The sequence below is a fragment of the Leopardus geoffroyi genome, chromosome D2, assembly GCF_018350155.1.
Source record: "Leopardus geoffroyi isolate Oge1 chromosome D2, O.geoffroyi_Oge1_pat1.0, whole genome shotgun sequence".
NCBI classification, from domain to species: Eukaryota; Metazoa; Chordata; class Mammalia; order Carnivora; family Felidae; genus Leopardus; species Leopardus geoffroyi.
Window position 1 is genome coordinate 3,850,515 of NC_059334.1, and position 23,531 is coordinate 3,874,045.

The 23,531-nt window shown below is 38.6% G+C and overlaps 1 protein-coding gene across 20 annotated transcripts in view; it reads left to right on the top strand.

Moving 5' to 3' along the window:
• Window positions 1–22,850, top strand: part of PCDH15 (protocadherin related 15) — a 1,244,966-nt gene extending 1,222,116 nt beyond the window's left edge. For 4 of the 20 annotated variants that reach the window (XM_045437154.1, XM_045437153.1, XM_045437158.1 and 1 more), the window contains 3 exons: window positions 558–710; window positions 2,994–2,999; window positions 4,884–7,190. In XM_045437154.1, the coding sequence (XP_045293110.1) occupies window positions 558–710; window positions 2,994–2,999; window positions 4,884–6,285 (1,561 nt within the window). In that variant the 3' untranslated portion in view covers window positions 6,286–7,190. Of the gene's footprint in view, window positions 1–557; window positions 711–2,993; window positions 3,000–4,883; window positions 7,197–8,096; window positions 8,161–10,275; window positions 10,295–11,911; window positions 11,951–16,243; window positions 16,315–17,173; window positions 17,283–18,203; window positions 19,139–20,705 lie in introns of those variants that run through there. The other 16 variants (XM_045437165.1, XM_045437166.1, XM_045437168.1 and 13 more) reach the window with 12 other exon arrangements.
• The last annotated feature ends 681 nt before the right edge of the window (window positions 22,851–23,531 follow it).

Below are 23,531 nucleotides of genomic sequence, written 5' to 3' on the forward strand. Positions count from 1 at the left end.
GGTTTTGAGGAAGGAACTAAGAGTTGGCTGTCCAGGACATTCAATAAGCGTGGCTGCAACTCCAAGGCAAGAATCCCAGGCCTCCCAGGAGTCCAAAGGAAACAAAAGCCAGCCACGTCTCTCTCCCAAAGGGGCACCGTAAACTAATGTCAAACATGTTTCAAATCATTTAAAATGAAATAACTTTTCTTGAACTAGATGGAAGATGAATAATAAAGAAAAATTATGCATCTTCAACGTGCCTCACCTGAGGAAGGAGACCCCCTCCATGCCCCCCCAATTATTAAATCACATTTTTATAGATAGCTTGACTCCTACCTTTCATATTCCTATGTCACGTAATATGCAAATATTTCTACTAAATTCCAGCCATTATTTCAGGGTAGATATTTTAAAGTGGAAGAAGATACAGGAAAATGATACTCTGTGGGGATGCTGCTGTAATCACACCGGTTTATAAGTCCTAGTATTTGTGTTAACGATTTTTTTAAGTGGGTTCTTCTGAGAAGTGTATGATTTCTAAAATGGTTTTCCACAACATCCCTGCCTTCTCAAAGACGCCAAGCCGAGTGCACCAAGACAGCGCGAATCCAGTCGGCATTACCCGCAGCCAAGCCTGCTGCACCTGCGCCTGCACCTGTGGCCGCGCCCCCGCCGCCCCCGCCGCCCCCCGGGGCGCACCTGTATGAGGAGCTGGGAGACAGCACCATGTAAGTAGGCCAGGGCGCTGCTCTGCCAGACAGGTGGGCCTGATGGATGCTGGGTGGTGAGTATTTCATTTCCACCCGATGCGGAAACACGGTTTGCAGCCTACTTTATTTACTACTTTAAATGGGAAAAAAAGAAAACAAATTGTTAAGATGGGAACCTAAGAAAAGTTGAATTGAAAAGTCATAACCAAAACACAAACAAACAAAATAACATTTTTAAAAAATGAGTAGAGAAACAAGTCCTTGGCTGGAGGAGAGACATCTGTAGATGACTAGCTTGAATCATATAATCTCTAAACCTTCACAATTATGCACTTTTTTTCTCCAAAATTCAAAATACATTCTGAAAAAAATTTTTTTTTCTCATAAGAAATAAAGACAAGGTAAAGCACAATCATAAAAGAGTAATTCTTGATTTAGTATCCAAAGGCAACTCTTATTTGGTAATTTAAAACCAATGGTATGGTCTAAAATCATAGACTCCTTACAGAGACTGTCTCGGGATGTCATAGGATGGAGTAATTAAAATCTGAGTGAAAATCTGAAACCCAAATAAAGAATTAAATATTAAATAACCAACCCCTTAAAGAATATGCTTTTTATTATATTCCCCTCAAAAGAGACTGCTGTGATAGCTTAATACTTCTCCTGTGTTATTTGGAACCTCTAAGCAATATTAACGCATACACATTTGAAAGACTTTTAAAGTATTGTGAAAAGACTTCACAGATGTTTCCAGATTGGTGCTACCCTCATAACCAGATTCCTTTCTGACTTATTTAACTTGCCTATGTTTTAGAAATTAAAGAGGAACTATTTCTGGACATGAAATGCAAAACAACCAAGGATATTATAAAATTTTGAATCTGACTAAATTAAATCCAAGACACCTTTTATTAACTAGAATTTGGCAGAGTTGAGGGACTAAAACACATTATTCTACTCTGCTACATTTGTTGCATTTACTAGTAGGAATGAAGCAAGCCTCAAAAATTAAGAAATTTACCTTTTAATGGGAAAGCCAGTTTTAAACACATGTATCGATAATTTTGTCATATTACCACTATTTTTATGAATATAATTTATTGTCAAATTGGCTTACAATACCCAGTGCTCATCGCGACATGCGCAAGGTGATGTTAAGAAGTTTCAAAACTGTTAAAACTGATTTTAATGATGTATATCTGAATGCTAAATTGAATTTAATGCTTGACAGCTTAGTATTTGACATTCTATTTCTAAACTAACAATACAATACAGGATTCATGCTTTAAATATAGTTTTAATTTTTTAATGAGCTGAAAATGACGGTATCTTTTTGAATTACTGGTGAATGTAGGAATTGAGCCAATACGATTTGATTCTCGTTATATTAACCACCTCTCTCCAGCAAAAAAAATATTCAGAAACTAAGAAAGACTTATGTGTTAAGTTTTATTGTCTCTGAAATTACTGAGGGATATATATTCATTTTTATTTAAGAAAAGTAAGCATACTATAACATCATCTGGAATCAATATAGTGTGGTGGTGATCATTTTCAAATAGCAACAGTTAAGGACTACTTCTGTTTGAAAAATTGTGATAGACTAAGTAGACAGTTTTGCAATTATAATATGTATTTAATGAGGGATCCTGAGTTCTGCACATTGAATTATCTTTAACAAATGTTTGACCTATCTCTTAAAAAACTTTATACAAGGACTCAAACCTTATGTTACTAAAAAATGGACTAGCTCCAGAGGAATTATTATCAAATTTAAAAGAAAAAAATCAAAGGTCATTTTGAAAAAAAATCTTCATGAACTAGTTGGTAACTTCGTACAGATTCAACAACCACTGTGATAGTTATCATAGTATTATGTGTTTACTTTCTTCCAAACCCTAGTTCTATTTTCTCTATAAATCAGCGCAGACTGATTTTTTAGTTAGGACGTAGAAACTATTCTTAGAATCTCATTTAAAATTCCTGTTTGGGGGCTGAAATCAGTCGTGTGTAATGAAGGTGAATTTTGCCTATGCACGGGAAATGGATGGCTAGCTACTTTCTGTGATGAGACCACTGGATAAGTGCCATATGATTTTATCTAAACTATTAGCACATATCATTTGTATGAGTAAATACACAGAAAATATAAAAACATGTGTTTTCTTTTCTGGATATACATATTAAATGTTTAAAGCAAGTTCCTGTTAGTATTTTCGTAATCACCTCCAATTAACTATAGTTCAAACTCTTTTTTTTCTGTCCCATGTTTTCTCTTTCCCACCTGTGGATACATAGGCATAAGTAAGTAAATAATATCATTCTAATACAAGGCATTAGGATAAAAAGATACAATAGAATAGATTAACTGCTGTTTTACTCTAAATATAGTAATCGTCATCTTCTATTACGGAGTCATCGGCTTTTAAAAAGAAAGCCCTATCTTCCATATCTCATTCCCTTTTGGTATCTTGAAATGGCGTGAACTTAAAACAAGTGTTTCACTGACAGTACCTGTGCCTCTCAAGACAGAGTACCAAAATTCTTAAAATGCTTAAATTTAAAGATATTAAAATATCTTAAAAATATTTAAAGATACCTTTCCATCAAAAGTGATGTAGTATCATTATGTATCATTCTTTCCAGGAAAAATTAAACAAGAACAAATCTATAAAAAATTGCCAAATAATATGTCAAGTCCATTTTTTGAAAAAGAATGACTTGGCAAGATCAGAAGTAAGTGTTTGTTGTCTGTTTAATCCACATTATCTGTCCTTCCTGAATTATCCAAGGGGGCCTGATGCCCCACATCCACGTGTAGTTTGTATCTTAGTGAAATGATTCAGTAACAACTCTGGCTTTATATAGCATTTTATTGCCTTATCTGTCATTCTTATCAGCGCGGCTACTTAATTTTTATTCACAGTATTTCCTTTTATTTCATTCCTGTGTGGCTAGAGATTAAATAATAACAAAAGTCAACGTTGCTCTGTTTGGGCTTGAGAGCAAGACCCAATGAGAGACTATTGGGAAGCACCCAGCCTTGCCGGGAGGTGGGGGGACGTACCGATGCTTTCCTTAGAGACCCTTGCTCACGTCCGCTCACCTACTCAGTTGCATTTGTCACTCGCAGCCCGTCACTCAGTGTCAGTGTCTGAGCACATCTTGCAGCGATATCGAAACTGTTATTTTACCATAAACCTTTCCTTAAAGTCGGTCTTGACCAAAATTGGATGCAGATCATATTCAAACTAAATACCACTAACCCCTCTTATGGTAATGTTGATAGCGTTTTAAAACTGATGAAGCTTAAAATGGAAATCAAAGAAAGTAATCTCTGTCAAGGTTCTGGCATCAATTCCATTTCTCAATTGTGATTTTGAGCCCTGTGAGAGAAATTTCTCCCATCTGTCCTTGGAGAATAGAGAATTCCTTTCTGCATTCTCTGGTCAGCTGCATCGCAGGTACGAGAGGACTTTTAGCTCCAGGACAGAATTACTGAGATGAGAGATAATGGCCCCGAATCAGATACAGCGAAGGATCCTTTCCCCAAAACCATCAGCTCTGAGCACCCTAAAGCAAAGCAAAGGATGTAAGACCATTCGCCAAAACCCTGGTTTGCAATTTGGAGGATCGTGATTTCTACATAAGAGAACTGTTATGGGGTGCCTGGATGACTCAGTCAGTTAAGCCTCCAACTCTTGATTTCACCTCAGGTCAGGGTCTCCCAGTTCCCAAGTTCCAGCCCCATGTTGGGCTCTGTGCAGAGCCTGCTTGGGACTCTGTCTCTCTCCCTCTTTCTCTGCCCCATCCTCTTGCCTTCTATCTCCCTTTCAAAATAAATAAAATCAAACTTTATTTAAAAAGAGAGAGAGAACTGGGATGTTTGGCTCTGGATACTTCGCTGTATCAGAGTAATCAGGGGAAAAAAAATCAGTCTACAGATTGACACAGTTTTTAAAAATGAAAATTTCTCCTGCCACTCACAGCTCTCAGGCTTTTCCCGCCCTGCCTTTCTGAGACCAAGGGCACGAAAGTAATTAGTAGATTAGTGTTGCTAATCAGTAGATTAGTGTTACTTGGCCTCTTGTGTCTTGAAGTAGTGACGAGAACCATAAAGACATCTTTCTCGTGAAAGTTATGTCACAACCTGTTTCCTTACATTTCATTATGTTCTTTTCTTTCAAGTCTTTTCCTTCTCTACCATTTCCAACAAAGCAGGGGAAATAAATCAGTCTCAGAAGACAGGAAAAATCAACACAGTGGGATGCCCTTTTCTTCCAGCACTGTTCGGCCTCACAAAGAGGCTCGTGTAGACGGACCACTTAACGACCAGCCCGCGTCGGCAAGAACATTCCCACTGGTATCTGATGAGGACGCCTTGAGTACCCACGGTACTCTTTATAAGGAAACCGTAGATCCAAGACCAACAAATTCAGACTTTTTGCTAAGGACAGATTTCATAGACTCACTTTTACCCAGAACAAAAGGCAGGAGTAAGTCCCTGAGGGGCCCGAGAGAAATGTTTCAGAGGATGTGGAATCAGCCAGTCTGCTTCCCTCAGAGACCAGTGTGGGAACTTCCCAAGAGACCAGAGACCACAGATCTGCAGCACTGGCAGAGCAACGGGCGGGAAGGTAGAGAGGAAAGCCCTGGAACCTGTCCAAACCAAAGAGGTAGCGGGAGGCCCCTGCCGAGAGCCGGGGATACGCAGGCGGCAGAGAGAGAGGAAATGAGGCCAGGTGATTCCCTGCCTGTGTTGGGAACAGAACACGTGGCATCTCCATCTTCAGACTCTTCCTGTTTCTGTCCTTCACCTCGCTCCTCCTTCTCCGCTTTGCCAACTGTGTCAAGAACTGTGGAGCTCCAGTCAGAGCCTCGTGCCGCCATTTCTCCGGCTGACTGTTCCTTGGAACTTTCTCCTTCGACGCCTGGCATTTTGCATTCTCCAGTCTTTAGGAGAGAGGCACCCGTGTGTATGCTGACTGTCGAAGCCGAAAGGAACATTTTCGAAATTCTTCCCGAACCACCCCGTATCTCTCCTCCTCCGACTCCTGTTGCTTTTTCCTATCTTCCTCCTTCCCATCCTCCTCCTCCACTTCTTCTGCTGTCCGGCCCCCCTTCCCCTCCCTCTACTTCTCCTTCACTCCCTCTCCCCTCCCCTCCTTGCCTCCCTCCGCCATGCCCCCCTCTTCCTTCTCCACTGTCTCCTCCCCCTTCGGTTTCCTCCACCAGGTGTGTCCCTATACCAGCTGTTAAAGGTACTGTCGGTGTCACACCAGCAGAGGAAGGGACGTCCTCTGGGACACAGCTGCCAGCATCCACCACGGAGTGCAAGGCGGATCCCCGAAGGGAACCAAAAGGCATCCTCAAGCATATTAAAAACGTAGCAGACCTTGAAAAGTCAGTAGCTAACATGTACAGTCAAATAGAAAAAAACTTCCCACCAGTGCCCAACTCAGACCTTGAAACTAGTTGCCCTCCAGAGACAGAAAATGTGGAAATGACCTCTGGACAAAACCAGGGAAATTTGCACAGGATTGTCGAGGGAACTGAAAACCGACCTCACAGCGAATCTACTTCCCTGTAATGTTGCTCTTCGTGTTTTAAACCGGACAACTCTTTTGTTGACCGTAATCTTCGAGTGGAGGCAAATGGGAACGTTAGAGAAGATTCCATTCTTTTACCCAAAACTCCGTGCAGTGCTGTTTTTTCCCTCATTTTTTACTTTTAAAGATTATTAACCTCATCGTTTCTAACTCATATTATAGATTTACCTTAATTTTCTTAACTACGAAGTAGCATTATTTGTCTACGTTTGTTTTAAAAAGTAAGTAATTTCAGTCTATTTTTCAGTGGGAATATGTGGGCAAGAAAGTTAGATATCCAACTTAAACCAATGGTTTGTTAACATGTTAATGCAGTAACGTCTACATTTACTTCCTGATCATAGTTTTATTTGAGTGCTCCAGGAAAAAAAAAAAAAAAAAAAAAAGCAAACTGTTAAAATAAGCTAAAAAAATGATATCATAGGTTCTGTTTCTTCCTTGAAGCCTATGTATTTGGTAAGATTAAATACTACCAAAGTAAAAATGTTATGTATCTAGAAATGTAGGAGTTGACAGACATTATGGTGTTCCAAAATAAATCCCAGGTGCTCTAAGATGTAGTCATCTGTTTTCTTACATGAACAGTCTTCAGTCTGGCTTGCTTTTATCTTACTAGTATGCTTACACAGTTGAAAAATCTTTTATGTTTCCAGTTACTGTCTTAGTCTACTGATTTCTCATTATGCTTTCTCTTCCCCTCTTTATCATGAAAATAAATCTTGAGCTGTTGGCTTTTATAAGACATTTCATTGTTCCCACAGATGTTGACAGGGACCTTCGGTTTTGCTTGTCCACATTATGTTATCATCTTGTCATTATAATTTTATCATAAGATTCTCTTTCAAACAAAATATTTATCTCAGTTTAATAAAGAAATTCTAATTAGTTTCACCAAAATAAAGTTAACTAAATGCCTACAGAGGTTTATCTAGTATGAATTTAGTTGCTATTTGATTGATGAAAATTATAAGTGTTTTTATTAAGTTTATCAATAATATAAAATGTTTGCCTACCGTAATTTTAGAACAGCATTATTGGCTTCATTTCTACTTACGTTTCATTACTCTAGATAAATCATCCAAACTTATTTGTATAAATAAGATATAAAAATTTTAAATAGAAATCAAGAAAGAATATGTCTGGTGAAGTGTCATCAGTTTTATATAGGCTTTTACTCTTTGTGTTAAGTGAAGAAGATAAAAATTTATCCTCGAAAAAAAAAAAAAAAAAAAAACCAAAAACACATTATGTTGTAGTTTTTCTCAGAACTCAACTTGGAAAATTCTTAAAGACCTCAGCTGAGCTAAGTGCTATCTTCCTATCTCTTTAATGAAAACTACACTTGACCAGCAAGTAATTATTCTGTTTTCCCACCTAACCCATGGAATAAATTTTATTTACTGGAAATCCCCACTTTGAATACAAGCGTAATTATTTGATTTACTCTGCAGTTTTAATATTATAGAAGATAAAAGTTTGCACAGGGAAACAAAACATGGTTTCAAAACGTAGGCTAAAATCTTGCCGGCTGATCTCCATTGTAGATACCTAATATAGGCCCGTATAATGCATCATTTCAAAGATTTTGTTCAGCTCTTATATTATGTGACATTCCTTCAAGAATTTGGTCTGTCATCCTTAATTAATAGTATCAGATTTTTTGAAAAATCTACAAATCGAATTATTTTCATTAGCTCCTTTGCTTCAGATTCTTTTCATCCAAATCAAGAGTGATTTCCTTCTTGGGGTTTTTGAACCTGATTTTTTTCTGTCTTTCACTGAAACATTTCAGTTGGAATTTTTGTTGGCAGCTGGTCATATGCATTGGAAGTTGTGCTATTTGGCGGACTCTGACAAGGTATTATTCATAATTGTGTAAGCCTTTCATTTGAGTGTGTGTGTTTTTTAAGCTATTTGTATCAACTTCTTGGATATGAGAAATTTTTAATATATCCTCTAAATAATTATAAAGAAATATTATGAAAACTCCAAATAACAGTTTTACGTAGGTATGTGCAGCCTCACTGAGTTGTCACACTGTCCTTTTCTGTATCATTTTTATAGTATTTGTTTAGTCTAAACATTTTAATAGTATATTACACTTTTCAAATGAAACATCTATTCCCATGTATTATTTAATAGTTTTTTATTTCACGTTCTATTTAGAGATCCCTGGATTCATTGTAAAAGTCCATTCGAATGCCTTCTGCATGAGACCTATAAATATTCTTTGACTTCGTAGGCCAAAATATTATTTCCCTTCTCAACCCATAAGCCCCCACAACCTGGCAATGAACCTCCAGAATCATAATACATTATTTGTCTTCTGCATTTGTTATGTTCCAATTGTGCATAAGAAATTATTAGATGCCTTGATAAAAGATATAAGTAAGTTACCATATGTTTTCCTTATTATTAAATGCATACAAATGGTATACAATGATAATTAACACACATGGAACACCATCTGCATAAAAATGCATCAGTATTATGTGACTTGTCTTGTAAGAGTCAACAGAAAGTCACATTAATTGAAAGCATACAGACAGTTATACATATTGATTCTGTTCTGTACTTTTTCTAAGTCACTTTCTGCCTTTGAGCTGAGATAAACAATCCAAATAACTACGTGAAAGACAACAAAAAGATTAATGGAAACAGTGTAGTTCATCTATTGGTATTTTATTCTCCACACGTAGGAAAAAGACTGCTACTGAAAAAAAACACCAAAAAAGGCAGCTTAAATATCCTGGAGAGTAAAATCCAGCTTTCGTTGGACATTTTTATATCATGTATGTGACTCAATTCTCATTACTAAAACCTAAGTATGAGCTTTCTCTGTCTCTGAAAGATATAAATCCAGTAAACTTCTAAATGCTTTAGAAGGATTATAATTTGCATAACTATTGGCAGAATCATAGAAGCAAAACTCACTGAAGGTCCATTTCAGATAATAAATTGCGACAGGATTAACTAAGCATTATATTACCATTATTACCAACCATTTCAATCAGCACTGCCTTAACCACTTAAGATTTGTTCAGATAAGTAGACTTCTTTTGTAAAGGCCTTGTAATATTTTAAAGAAATTTTCTACAGATACTGTTTTGTTGGACTTTAAAGAATGAGTGCCTCTTCGTAGCAGTTACTAGCTTTGTATACTCAGTCTTTCGCACCATACTATACATATAACACTTCAGATCAACTCATTCTTAGTGAATGAGAAATAAAAAATCTTTATAATTAAAGACATTCAATACTGAAAGGATTCTATATATATATATTTTTCCCCTCTCAACTACAGTCAAACCTTTCCCCAACTTGTCATCCATGAACTTTACAAATCCTTACGTAATATTGAATGTTTGGCTCTTATACCTCTGACAATAGTCAGCTCTTATATTATGTCTGATAATGTCCTTGACCCTTAAAGGCTACTCAGTATTTTGCATTCATTATTTTTAGAATAAATTGATGCAAAGAGACAAAAAAAACAACAAAAAAAAAAAACCTTACAAATGTTTGGAAGAATATATTGTAGTCATTGAGGCAATTTTTTCATTCTGTACCAGTATGCTTCTCATGTATAAAACAACCTTTTCCCCAAATGAGCATCTTATATACATTAAAAACTGTCTAGGATGCAGATGATATAGAATACTTTTGATCCACTTGACAATAACAGAGTCAAAGTGTGTTACTATACACCACTGGGATATAATAGACTGTGTATGGTTGAGTATCATATGGCATGTGGGTCTTGGCTGGTCATTGTTTTTAGTAAAGCAGGCATGACACTTCGATCCTCCTGTCCTGATACGGCCACAAATTGTATTTCTCACCGAGACAATTTTTAGTAAAAATTACCTTCTCAGTGTCCCTCACATTTTTAAAAACACCCTTATCTATAATTTTATTTAATCTGAAACTCTAAGTTGTTTAATACTGATTTCTTTGTTTCTGCCTTGCAGGAGAGGGTATGCATCAGAGGTAAGGGCTTTATGGTATTGATATTATATCAAGCCTACTAGGAAAATATTTGCATTATAGGAAGGCCTGGTTTACATTCTTTCACAGCCAGCGTATTCTCCTTTATTTCAACGAAACTCATAAATGTGCTGTGCTATTTATTCTCTTGTGTACCTGTTACTGTTTTGTTTTGGGTTTTAAGTGGGTGAACAAATACCAAGTGCTCACCTCTTCAAGGATAAGTCATATTTTGCCTGAATTGCTGTTACTTGATATTGTCCAATATTCCACCAAATTTATTTCTTGGAGGCTATAAACCTAACGTAGCCACCTAGGATTCCTTAACTTTTATCCTTTTTACCTGTCCAAGGCTCCTTCCCAACATATTCGAGCTAAGATTGTAAAGAGTTGTGAAAGGTCAGACTGAGAAATCTCTGGTTTTCCATCGTGTTCGTTTTGAGTCTGAGTCTGTGGAGACGATAGTGGGCGTTCTGGCCAGTGGCATCTGGCTGGCCGCTCGGAGAGTCGTACTGCTGATGAGGCCACCGAGAACCCAGCAGAGTGTAGCAGACAGCTTCCCAGTCAAGATAGTGAAATGAGTGTGCACCCTGATTGGCCAGTAGTGTAGAAATGCACAAATCCTAATGTGTTTGGAGATCAAGATGAATGAATTTAAGCATAACTGGTTTTCGGGGACAATTATAACAGCTAACAGACAGGATCAGGATATCTCTAGCTCCAACTTCCTGCTTCCTTAAGTGAGTGCCTTAACTAGACCAGCTCGCTCACAGCCGTGTCGTGGAAACTGTAGCCCTTCAATCTCATAGCTGTCCTGCTGGTCCTTTCAAACGTCTGGTTCACTGCTGGAACTTCTCCCGGAACTTCTGTGCCCACATTCCCAGTGCTTACTGTAAGATTCATGTTGTGTAGCTACACCCCCCCCCACCCCTCAAAGAGTGGGTAAGGCACAGTTTGATAAATTATCGTGAAACGGACCAATAGAGACCTGGTTTCCTTTCAGTAAGTATGGGTGAGGTTGGGAGGCAGTAAGCAGTGATCCTCACGAAATCAGAGGAAGGGCGATTTCCCTAATCACAAAGAACCTCCGAAAGTGTGCTTGATGCCTGACTGTAAGCAACTCATGTTTTGGTAAAAAGAAAAATGGGGAGCATTTCTTAAATATTGATGATGAGTATATTACAACTGTATCATGATTTTGTGCGCTCTCCTCTTCTCACTAATGAACCTGATTGCATTTAATGTGATTGGGGAGAAAAAAAAGAGGGGCAATTTAAAACAAGGTTAGACTTGTTCAAAAGGATTCTGTGGCACTTAAAGTGCTTTTAAAATCATAAGTAACTATATTAAGTTTGTACTAAAAAGTTATTTATAAGTTTCTTATTAAGGTGATTTGAAGTTAATCACAACAATGATGAGATTTTTTTGCAAATCCCTATTATTTTATGTTCTAACATAAATAGTCAAAATATTGGTTGCTATCACATGAATGATCAATCATAATCCCAAGGTAACCAGTTTTAAGCTGTGGCCCTCTTTTTTCTCTCTTTTCAATCACGATCTTCCTTTTCCACCCGAAGTCTTTTCTAAACCTTGTTCTATTTTAACTTCCTTTGGCAGCAACAGCAACTGCTGAGGCCTTCTCTTCTTAAACCAGAGGTATCAGTTTTCTTTTCTTTTCAACCTTGCTGAGCCTTCGGAATTAAGGCCCGTTCTACCTGTAGGCAGACTGGGTGACTGCCAACACGATTGTACAAGACAGACAGGAGGTGGTTAAACATTAACACAAATAAGTAGGCGAGAAAATCACTCCTCTCCTGCTTGCGGGGGGCAGGGTGGGGGGGGGGGCTGAAATTCTGAACCCTTAGCTCCGTTCTCTAGGAGTTAGACAAGGAAGCCCTTGGCTCCTGTTAAAAACAAGCTCTCATTGAAAGAGACAGATCACGAACCTGATCATTCTCTTGTCTCAGTGAATCTAGATGCATCAGAACCCTTCCTGGGACCAGTCAGGGTTTGAGGAAAGAGCTCTGGCCTCTGTACTGAAATAAGGAAAAGTAGAAATTGGGTTGTGATTGACACTCTTAAATCATTTCATGGGATTCAAACATGATGCCTTTGGACACATGTCTATTTCAAAATGCCTAGGACATTTTCTGCTGCCATGAGAAAAAGATAATCAGAATTTTAAAATGAATGCACATAATTTATACTTGTATGCACTATGCACTATCTAAATTTTTTAAAATAATGTTTACTTTAAATGTATCTTTCTTTTGGCATAGTTGGCTGCCAAAGTGCGATCCAAGTGGTTAAGTGGTTAGAATTGACTCTCTAAAATTTGGAGGTTGAGTGGCAGGAATATTCAACTTTTGTAAACTTTTAGCTAAAATTTCTAGGAAGACATTCCCATAGACTACTGAATCAGATAACTCGGACTTAAGATCCGAATGGCAATTACTTGATGCAAAACCATAGTCAAGATATGCTCCTTCCGTTTCATCATCCCCAAAATCTTGGCAGTAATATTGAATATACAAGCTCCTACCTCAGCCACCGGAGCACGGTAGGAAGAAACTCAGCAAATGGTAGTAATACTGTTGCTTTTGTTTGCATTAGTATACACGTTTACACTTTGTCAGTAATTTGCTAAAATAATTCTGTCTTGTCTGTGTGGTCAGAAAAAATGTGGGGCAACAGGGACGGCATGAGGCAGTGGAAAGAGTTGATAGCCCCAGTCTGTTCAGGCCAATTAGGGAGCCTGATGGTTGCTATGCCTTCCTTCATGTATGTATGTGTCTGTGTATCTATGTACGTTATCTATGTATCTATCTATGTACCTATTATCTATAATCTATCATCTATCATGTATCTACCTATCATCTGTCTACCTACCTATCATCTGTCTATCTGTTAACTATCTATCTATCATCTATCTCTGCATAGTTGATGCTCTGCCCTTCAGTAACTGATGATATAAGAATCCAAGAGGGACCCTTCAGATGATTCCCTTCTACCAGCTTCTGTCTTTTCCCACCTCGCTCAGACAACACAGTGACTGATTGAATCCAGGATTAAGTTTCCTGGATTCCTTTCCAATTGCTTCTATCCTTCTGTGATATTTTTTAAGTCACCTGATAACAGGTGTATATCCTATTCTCCCTTTAGGAGAATAAAAGTGTGTGTCTGTGAAGGAAATTATTTGATTCTAACTCTGAAAATCTGAAATTCACTCAGTTGCATTATGTTTCCATAAATATTTTTCATTATTGCCAAAAGTTATCAAAATTCAAAATGACTTTTGTTTTTAATTGTTGTAACGACACATAACTTGAGATCTTCCCTCTTAAATTTTACATGGATAACACAGTGCGGTTGACTATAATAACACAGTGTTGCATAAAGGATCTTTAGAACTTTCCATCCTGCTTCACTGAAACTTTATACCAGTTGAAAGTGGTTCCACATTTCTCCCTCCCCCACCCCGTGGCCATATCATTCTAGATTGGCAATTTTAGACACCTTGTCCAATGGGATCATGCAGTATTTATCCTTCTGTGACTGGCTTCTTTAACTTAGCATAACGTTCTCAAGGTTCATCCATGTTGCTGCATATAACAGCAACCCCTTCTTTTATAAGGCTGAGTGATATTTGCTGTATTTATGTACTACATTTTCTTTATCCATTCTTCCACTGATGAACATTTAGGTTTCAACTTCAAAATCTGTTGGTGGTCTTTTCTCAGTCTCCATATGCATGACACTAAACCTGCATTGGTCAAAGAGTTTAAAAGCATTAGTTCTGAAATCAGTTTGCTTCATTTAAACCAGTATAATTGTGTTGGGTTTTAGGTGTGTCAAAAGTCCAAGCCTACCAATATGAAAAATATAGGTAGAGAGATTTATATTTAAAGTGTTTAGTTTGAATAACTTAAATTTAGACTTTAACTGTGTCCCAATTCTTATTGACCTCATTTCCCACTACCATTTTCTGTAATGAGCACTTTTTGTTGAAATATAACTACAGACATAAAAGTAAGCAAGTGATACTGCACAGCAGGAAAAATTTTTACAAAATGCACACCCCCTACTAGCTCTCTAGAAGCCTGTCCATACCAACACCCGGATATTATTTCTCCTTTCTGCCAATGACTCAGCTGGCTTGTTTGTTTTTTCCTAAGATAAGTATGTTAGGTAAAAAAAAAAAAAAAAAAAAAAAAAAAAAATTATATATATATATATATATATATATATATATATATATAATTTCAGCTTTGTTTAAGTATATTTGACAAAATCATAAGAAATTTAAAGTATACATTGTTGTGATTTGCTATTTGGTGAGAACAGTTATCTTTTTTACCAAATTTCAATTACACAGTTATCAACTGCAGTCACCATGCTGTACATTCAATCCTCAGACCATTCTCATCTTGTAGTTAAAATCTGTACCCTTTTCCCAACTTCTCCCCACTTCCCCCAGCCCCTGACAACCACTTTGCTAATCTTTGTCTTTATGAGTTTGCCTTTTTATTTATTTTTATATATTTTTGTACTCCATGTATGAATGATACCATCCAGTATGTGGATTTTTATGTCTGGCTTGCTTTCCTTAATGTAACACTCTCAGCTGCCACCCATGGCCGGACCTTCTTTTTAAATGTAGACTTGTAGTGCAAGGTGGCAAGACAGTAGCCAGTGAGGTTTATGCAAGGTATTCTTACCACTGATTGGAAATTTTTCACTGGCTTCTAATACACATATCTGTCTGTGTTTCAAGCTTATGTAAATAGGATTATATAGAATCGTGTGTTTCTTTTGCCCATCACTCTGTTTGGGAGGTTCATCTCTGTGACTGTGTGAGGTAGGTGTGTGTATCTCATGGACTTCTGCTTTGGTTCTGGTTTTTGGCTTTTACAAGTGATGTATTTTGGTGCACATTTATACTCATTTATGTTCAGCATATAAACTGAACTATACTGAATTTTTGTCAAAGGATATGCATATATTTGACTTTAGTATTACTGCCAAACATTTTCCAAAGGATTTGGCACATTTATAATCTCTCCAAAAGTATGTGAGACTTCCAGCTACCCCATGTCACTGCCAAAACATGTGACTGCTGATCTTGTTGTTTGCTTGTTTTAGCCATTCTTGTGGGTAGGCTGAATTAGGTGTTTTGTTTTTCTTTTTCAATTTATTCTTATTTATTTCGAGAGAGAGCAAGTGGAGAAAGGGCCGGGAGAGAGGAAAAGAGAATCCCAAGCAGGCCCCTCACTGTCAGCCCAGAGCCCAACTCAGGGCTCAGTCTCATGGGCTGTGAGATCACGACCTGAGCAGAAATCAAGAATTGGATACTTAACCGATGGAGCCACCCAGGTGCACCTCAGAATTAGCAGGTTTTAAAATGTAAACATCCCTGAGCGGTCTCACACATTAATGTTGTGTTGAATTAATGTATAAATGATCATCATCATATCCTTTAATAAAAATAAATGTAATGAATAGAAGTGCTCCTGGTGCTATGAAGCTGTTCTTAGGAAATGAAATAATGCTAAAGATAACATTATAATTCCTTCAGGCTAAAGTCTGTTAATAAAACAAGTTAAAATACAGTGAAATATTTTCTACTGGTAGTTTGTAAAGTTACCCAAGAACAAGTGATATGCTCATCTGTAATCTTTAATAGATTCACCTAATAGATCTAATAGACTCACCATTAGAAAAAATGTATTTTTTTTACCCCCTCCATTCTAATGACATAACTTTATTTCCTGTCAAATAGTTGGAGCCAGAAAAAAATGTTGAATATGTTTAACTAACATTTGAAATTAAAGTTTGTTGGCAGGAGTGTTCTGAGAGTCATGGGGATTCTAGGTCTGGAAATCTAAATTCATATGATATGAAATGTGATAAGATTTATTTTCAAATGCAATTTCTCTTTTTGAACAATAGGAGTTATCCATGGAGTCTGGAATTGATCCTGGCCAGGAATTTGGACAAGATTATTACAGTTATGAGCATGGGTACATCTTCAGATTTTTTTTTATCCAGTATCAATATTTTTATGAGAAATGAGTTATTAGATATTATTAGCATTTGTGTTGCAAATGTGATTTCATCCATTTCATCCTTGAAAATGAATTATGTATCTACTTTTAGTTTCAATCAGGTTTTATCCATTTTTTAACATTCACTTCTGGTTTGATGTTCTATGCTGATATTGACCACAACTCTAATGAAGCAGTAAAATGATTCAAACTTATTTAAATGAGGAATAGAATTCAAACATATTTGCTCAATTCCTGAATTCACCATTTATTTCATAGGGTATGTTTAATATTTGATGTAACTAGTCAGCCTCAAGACTTGCCCAAGAGAAATTAGGAAGAAAACATACTTTAGAACCCAGTAATAAGCATTTCAAGCCACCCCACACACACGTTAACTGCTTTCCCAAAACACAGAAAGAAAATGTAAATACCATTCCAGATCATGTCTGAAGCAGGCCTTTGCTGTAACTATAGAGACATTATGTTGTGAACAAGCTATTAGTTTTACAAAGAAACTATTTCATGTTCTAAATTCTTCAACTCATTAAGGAACGATACGCTGTTCCCTTCACACTAGCCTCTCCCCTAACCTGAATCTGAAATAACCTGGTTCTTTTTGCTGTTATTCCAGGGCACCGTCATGGCAAAATCCATTGGCCATCAGGTTGTAGTTCTTGCTCTATGTTTTAGTCACTAGTTGATAAGGAGCATGATGGGTGCTGTAAATAGATGTATGTTGACTGAGTGATGAAGACAAAGAGGAACACCGAGATCAGTCAAGGTTACATGGACCACACAGAAACGTGTTGAAAGTTGTAAGTTTCTGTTACAGGTATGAGATGCCTCAGTATGGAAGCCGTCGCCGTCTCTTACCACCAGCTGGACCAGAGGAGTATGGTGAGGTGGTTGGTGAAGCCGAGGAAGAATATGAGGAGGAAGAGGTAATGTGATGTGTAACCCTATTTGAATAGCAGGCTACAAAATATTTCAAAAATCAGAACTCCCGTTCACCTAGTACATGTTTGTCATGGAAATTTCATTATGTGGACCATTTCATCACCTTGTTTATAGAAGGAAATTCATTACTGTGTATGTTTAACTTATTTCCTACGATAGAATGTTAAACACCTGGAATAAAGCCACAATGAAGTTTATATCTTCTAAAATCCTAAATGTGACTCCATAAAAATAACATATAATACATAAAAAGTAGTTTGCAAAACAATGGTCACTTTGGTTCCCACATTATCCAGCATATCTAAAAATCATAAAAACAGTATAGTTATCAAACAGAAGGAAAGCATTACCACCAATATTTTTAATGGAATTCTATCGCTTACGTTTTAATTAACAGGAGTCATTTATATACTTGTCTACAATATTTACTTGAAACATTTATCCAAAATAAAAACAAAAACAAATGTTGCTAAGGTTTTCCCTGTTCAAAATTAAGAAAATAGTCAAATTTCACATACACCAGTCAGATAAAGTATCATAATTTCCTGAGTATTTAAAATTTTGTTTAAGAAAACAGAGTGTTTCATCAACGTGTAGGGATGGGAGAGAGAAGAGTTAACGATTACTTCTTTCTCTTTTGATCTAAGACACAAAATAAACTCTGAATAAGAAAAAGAAATGTGAAAGCATTAGATTCTGGTAATACAAAGCACAAGCCAAAATAAAATACTTTTTGGTGATCACTCTGTGCCTGGATGCAGTGGGGTGAGCGGTGGAGAGCCGCCTGCCCATTCTCTACAACTAGTTATGACCTGCAGGTTCATCCCTGCCCAACTTGTGTGGGACAAGGTCACCTGGTAACCGTCCCCCAGCTGACACTTCACTTGCATTTCCGTGATTTTCAGGAAAAGGCAAAGAAAATTAAAAAACCTAAAGTTGAAGTCAGAGAGCCTAGTGAGGAGGAGGAAGTAGTTGTCACCATCGAGAAGCCACCGCCGGCCGAGCCTCCCTGCACCACGTGGAAGAGGGCCAGGATATTCCCGATGATCTTCAGGAAAGTTAAAGGGCTGGCCGAGAGGAGGGGCGTCGTGGACCTCGAGAGTGAAGAGTGGCAGCGACGCCTTGAGGAAGCAGACAAGGATTATCTGAAGCTCACCCTGGACCAAGACGAGGCCACAGAGAGCACGGTGGAGTCGGAGGAAGAATCCTCGAGCGACTACACAGAGTACAGCGAAGAGGAGTCGGAGTTCAGCGAGTCGGAGACCACGGAAGAGGAGTCTGAGTCAGAGACGCCCTCGGAGGAGGAGGAAGAGAGCTCTACCCCTGAATCCGAAGAGTCGGAGTCCACAGAGTCAGAAGGAGAGAAGGCCAGGAAGAACATCTTTCTTGCCAGAAGAAGGCCGGTTGTTGAGGAGGTCAAGGAGGTCAAAGGCAGGAAACGGGAGCCCCCTGAAGAGCCCGAGGAGGAGCCCAGGGAGGAGGAGGAGGAGGGAGGGCCAGCAGCGGGAGGGGAGAGCGAGCTGGCCTCTGTGGACGAGCCGGCAGACCTGGAGGTCACCGAGGAGGGGAGCGCAGAGGTGGCGTCGGGGGAAGAGGGCTCGGCCAGCGAGGAGGAGTCAGAGCCGGCCAGTAGTGTTAGCAGCAGCAGCAGCAGCAGCGAGAGCCAGTCTGGAGGGCCCTGGGGCTTCCAGGTGCCAGAGCAGGACAGCAGCAGGGACGCGCGCCGGGACAGGCATCCGGGAGGCTCCGAGGGCTACGACACGGCCCTCTGAGAGCAGGACAGGTGGGAGTGTGCGGTGCTCCTTGCTCTGTGTGCTGTGCCCTCTGTGTGCTCTCTGGGGTGACGCCTGCAGGGAGGTCGTGGGCCTCCTCTCTGTGTGACCTGACACTGGCATGCCTGAAAAGGGCAGCCCGTGCTGTCCACACGTATGTGTGCGTTAGAGGGTGTCAGGGGACACGGACTCCCCTCTCTTCTGGGCCGTGGAAGACAAGCGACTAATCCATATTTAATACTTCCTAGTGGGGCTCCTGGAAATGCATCTGGCATCACGGCTCACCAGGGACGCCCGGCCTGGCCGCGTGGCTTCGTGAATCCATATGGGGGTTTCGGCTCAACTGCAGACCGTAAAATCAGGACACAACTTGCAACAGTAACAGCTCTAAAAGTCCACTTTTGTCGATGTGTACATTTCGACTGGCCAAAAGTAGTATATAAAATACCACACAGGGGCGTAAATGTCCGACTCTTGATTTCAGCTCAGGTCATGATCTCACGGTTCACCAGGCTGAGCCCCACATCAGGCTCTGTGCTGACAGCGCAGAGCCTGCCTGGGATTCTCTCTCTGCCCTTCTCCTGCTTGCATGTGCGCTCTTTCTCGCTCTCTCTCAAAATAAGTAAACTTAAAAAAAAACCCCACACATGTTCAAACAGGTTTGTAGCTGGCGCTTGGAAATACTAGAAGCTAAATGAAATAATTAAGTTTAAAAATGAAGTGTATGCCATTTCTTTTTCATTGTGGATAGGGGTTAAAGATTTAGGAAAAAAGGAATTTTCACAAAACATTCTTCTGGGTAAGTAAACATAGTAACTTTGAAAGATCTACCTGGAAATCCAAAAAGTGTGGCTTACTTACTGCAACATTTGGTGGTTCACATATTCCGAAAACGTGGAACTATTTAGTACTGGCTACCCTTCACTCCTTGTCATTCCTGACGTGGACTGGTAAAAGAAAAATGTAGAAACGTTCATGTGTTCCACTTGCTTACTAGAGGAAAGTTCACAATAATTTGTTTACTGTTTTGTGTATTGCTGGGTAAATTATTCAGGATGGGAAGATATTTTCGTTCAAGTTAACATACATCTAAGTGGAATATACAGAACATCTATATTAAATGAAATATATTTAAATATATTTAAATGAAGTATCCAGAACACTAGGATGCTTCTCATTTGGCTAACAGAGGATTAATTAGGAATTAGAACAATGCAGGTTTAAAAAATATCTTTAAGATTCGGGGGCAAGAAGGATTTTACGAACAGGCTATACTAATGCTGTGCCTGCCTTCTAATCTGACCTCCCCAAAATGTGTAGCCACTGTCCAACAGTGGAGGAGATCCTCACTCCGATATAAATAATACGGCTGTTTTTCACAGAGAGCAGTAACTTGATCTACAAGAACACAAGTGCACCTGCAAAGTCAGCTCCTTAAGGGAGCCCCACTTGACTCTGAGAAGGGATGCCCTACCAGCCGTGGGCTGGGCCGCGAATGGACGGTAGTTTCTTCCTACCTCTCTCCAGTCCTTTACCTCCGACAGCTTTGCATCACGGGTGTTGAATTTCACAGGCCTTGTAACCTTTGCCCCTCTGATTCCTGTGACAGTGACTCTTTGTCTTTTCTCCCGGCAGTGGGCCAGGAGACGGATGATCAAGCTGGTCGTGGACCGCGAGTATGAGGCCAGCTCCACCGGAGAAGACAGCGCCCCAGAGTGTCAGAGGAACCGTGTGCACCCTCGCGGCCTGCACAGCAACATCAATGGCAACATCTATATTGCACAGAACGGTTCTGTGCTGCGAACCCGCCGGGCCTGCCTCGCTGATACCTTAAAAGCCACTTCCCCCGTGCGCCTGGGGAGGCACTTTAAGAAACTCGACAAGTTGGCAGTGACACAGGAGGAGAATGTCCCCCTGAACACGTTGTCCAAGGGCCCGTTTTCCACCGAGAAGATGAACACAAGGCCCACTCTTGTCACGTTCGCCCCTTGCCCCGTGGGGACCGACAGCTCAGCAGGGAGGCCGCTGGGCCCCAGGCTGAAAAGCACAGTTGAACAGGAGGCCGACAGTAAGAACGTCAGGGACCCTCTGGAAGTCCACAGCGACCACACGCACTCAGACGACGAGGAGCTCTGGATGGGCCCCTGGAACAGCCTGCATATACCAATGACAAAACTGTGACTGGGGTTTTCTAAGAAGTTACTTTGATTTTTACTTCAGTTTTTAATAAACTGCGCTTTTTATTGTCGCCGACAAAACGACGTATGGGATTTATATCATGCACACAAGCGAAAACTTTGGAAACTATGCTTTAAACTTTAAAAAAAAAGACAAATTTGCACTCACTCACATTTGTATTGGTGAATTGTTCTTCCGGGAAAATCTTTTTTGGACAGACTCTCAATTCACTAAATAACATCTCACTTAAATGCATCACTTAGCTGTTTTGTTGGGTCTTGAATTTTTTTTTCATTATAATAAACAAGAAATAATTTACTAAGTCATCATTTATATTTTGTTGATTAACATAGATGACTCTTCATCTCCACCTTCACAGAACTTTTTTTGGTACATGTGAATTTTCTTTTCATTAAAAAAATGGGGAAAAAATTTATATTAGAGGATTTTACAGGTAATGGGTTTATACAGCTGCTGTCTACACCATACTGATTTTTTAAAAGAATAATAGAATTACAAAGTGATAGCAAATGTGGGAATCTTCCGTAAATTATTAGGAATCATGAACCTCTTTTCCTTATTGTCCGATATAAAGTTTTTCAAAATTTTACATACGTATCTGTTGACCTTTTAAGGAATACTCGAGGTCCTATCTCTTTTATAAATATCATCTGCGGTTTTCCCTCACTCCCAACCCCTTTGCACACACACTTTATGAACACTGTATCCACACCTAACATAGTATAATTGAGTTTCGCCATGTGAAGTGAAATAATGATTTGGAATTCTCCAAATAAATTCTCCACAGAAATCTCCCCCTCATCAAAAGCTTACTGAGGTGGAAAAAGATCAAATAGGAAGAACACATTTAGAACCGCAATTTCAATATGGAAGACATAGAAAGATCAGAGAAGTCTATTTCAATATGGAAGACGTAGTAAGATCAGAGAAGTCTCACATTAATGTCATTGGACATGAACATTTTATAAAGGAATGTGGCAGGGTCAAGAATGTAGGTAACATGTAAAATGCCTAGGAAGGGTATAAATCTATAGCTTCAAGTCTATTATGGTATTTCACTTCTCCAGCTCCATTTTCTTTATAGACTATTTTAAGAATGGTAATATCTATGTGCATAAAGTGCAGAACCAGATCAAGAAAAAAATGCCCAGGTAATCATTATCAAAGAACACAGTCAAGATTTCTCACCACTAAACAAAGCACAACATTTCACCATTCACAGAAATGAAAACCTAGTATCCTTTCCAAAACAAAAAAAATCCCAGAAACTTGCCTTGTGTGCTGCATACTCTCCAGATGTTAGAAGGATGGCACTACAATTGAAGAAAATTCGGAATTTTACTGAATAGGACTTCGTAGGATATAGCTATAGTTCACCTCAAATTTTGCACAGTATTGACCAAGTTCGGATTTCAATAAAATTCTCTCATGCATGCTTATTATATGGTTGAAAGAGATTGAATAATGCACTATTATTAATTCCTCTCTCACATTTCATAGTTTAAAAATAGCTGATTATAATGTTTCCTTATTTCCAAAGTGAATGAATCGTATGTAACATAAATTTGCCAACTTATATAAGTAGTATGTTTTAATTTCAGGTTTCAAAAAGTACTTGGGAGCAAATGCAGGAACATCTCATTTCTCTGACATTATTGGAAATCGATGCCTTCTATACCCTTGCCAGAAAAACTACCAGTATTAACTGGAAAGAAACATGACATTCTAACATTAGCTTCTTAGAAATTTAGAATCTTGCTCCCGCCCCCAGGTCTACTAAACAAACATCCACATTCTCACAAGACCCCAAGCTGGTTTGTATGAATATTAAATTTTGAGAAACAACTATCTACACATTGAACTCCAGGTCTTACTCGTTGAAACACTAAAGCCATTGTTTTTAGTATAACATATTTTGGATAGAAGTTAGAGTAAGCATATTATATTTTCCTATTTGCTCAATCAGAGATCACTAATTTATTTTCCTGATTTTTGAGGATCATCTGACCTAACATCCCATGATATTCTCTCTGCAAAGAGCTTTATCTGATTTTGCTTTTCTCCTCCAATTTCAGGCTGTGATATTTAATGAATTTTGTCACTGAGCCTCTTTCTAAAATTTTTTCTCCAGTTTATTTCTAATTTCCTGGTGAGAAAGTTTGTGTCTCCATTTGTTTTGCTTGTTAGTGAAAAATCATAAAGCCTGAGATAGGGATCAGGTATGCAGATTCAAATGAAAGTTTGGAGATTCTCAGATATTTT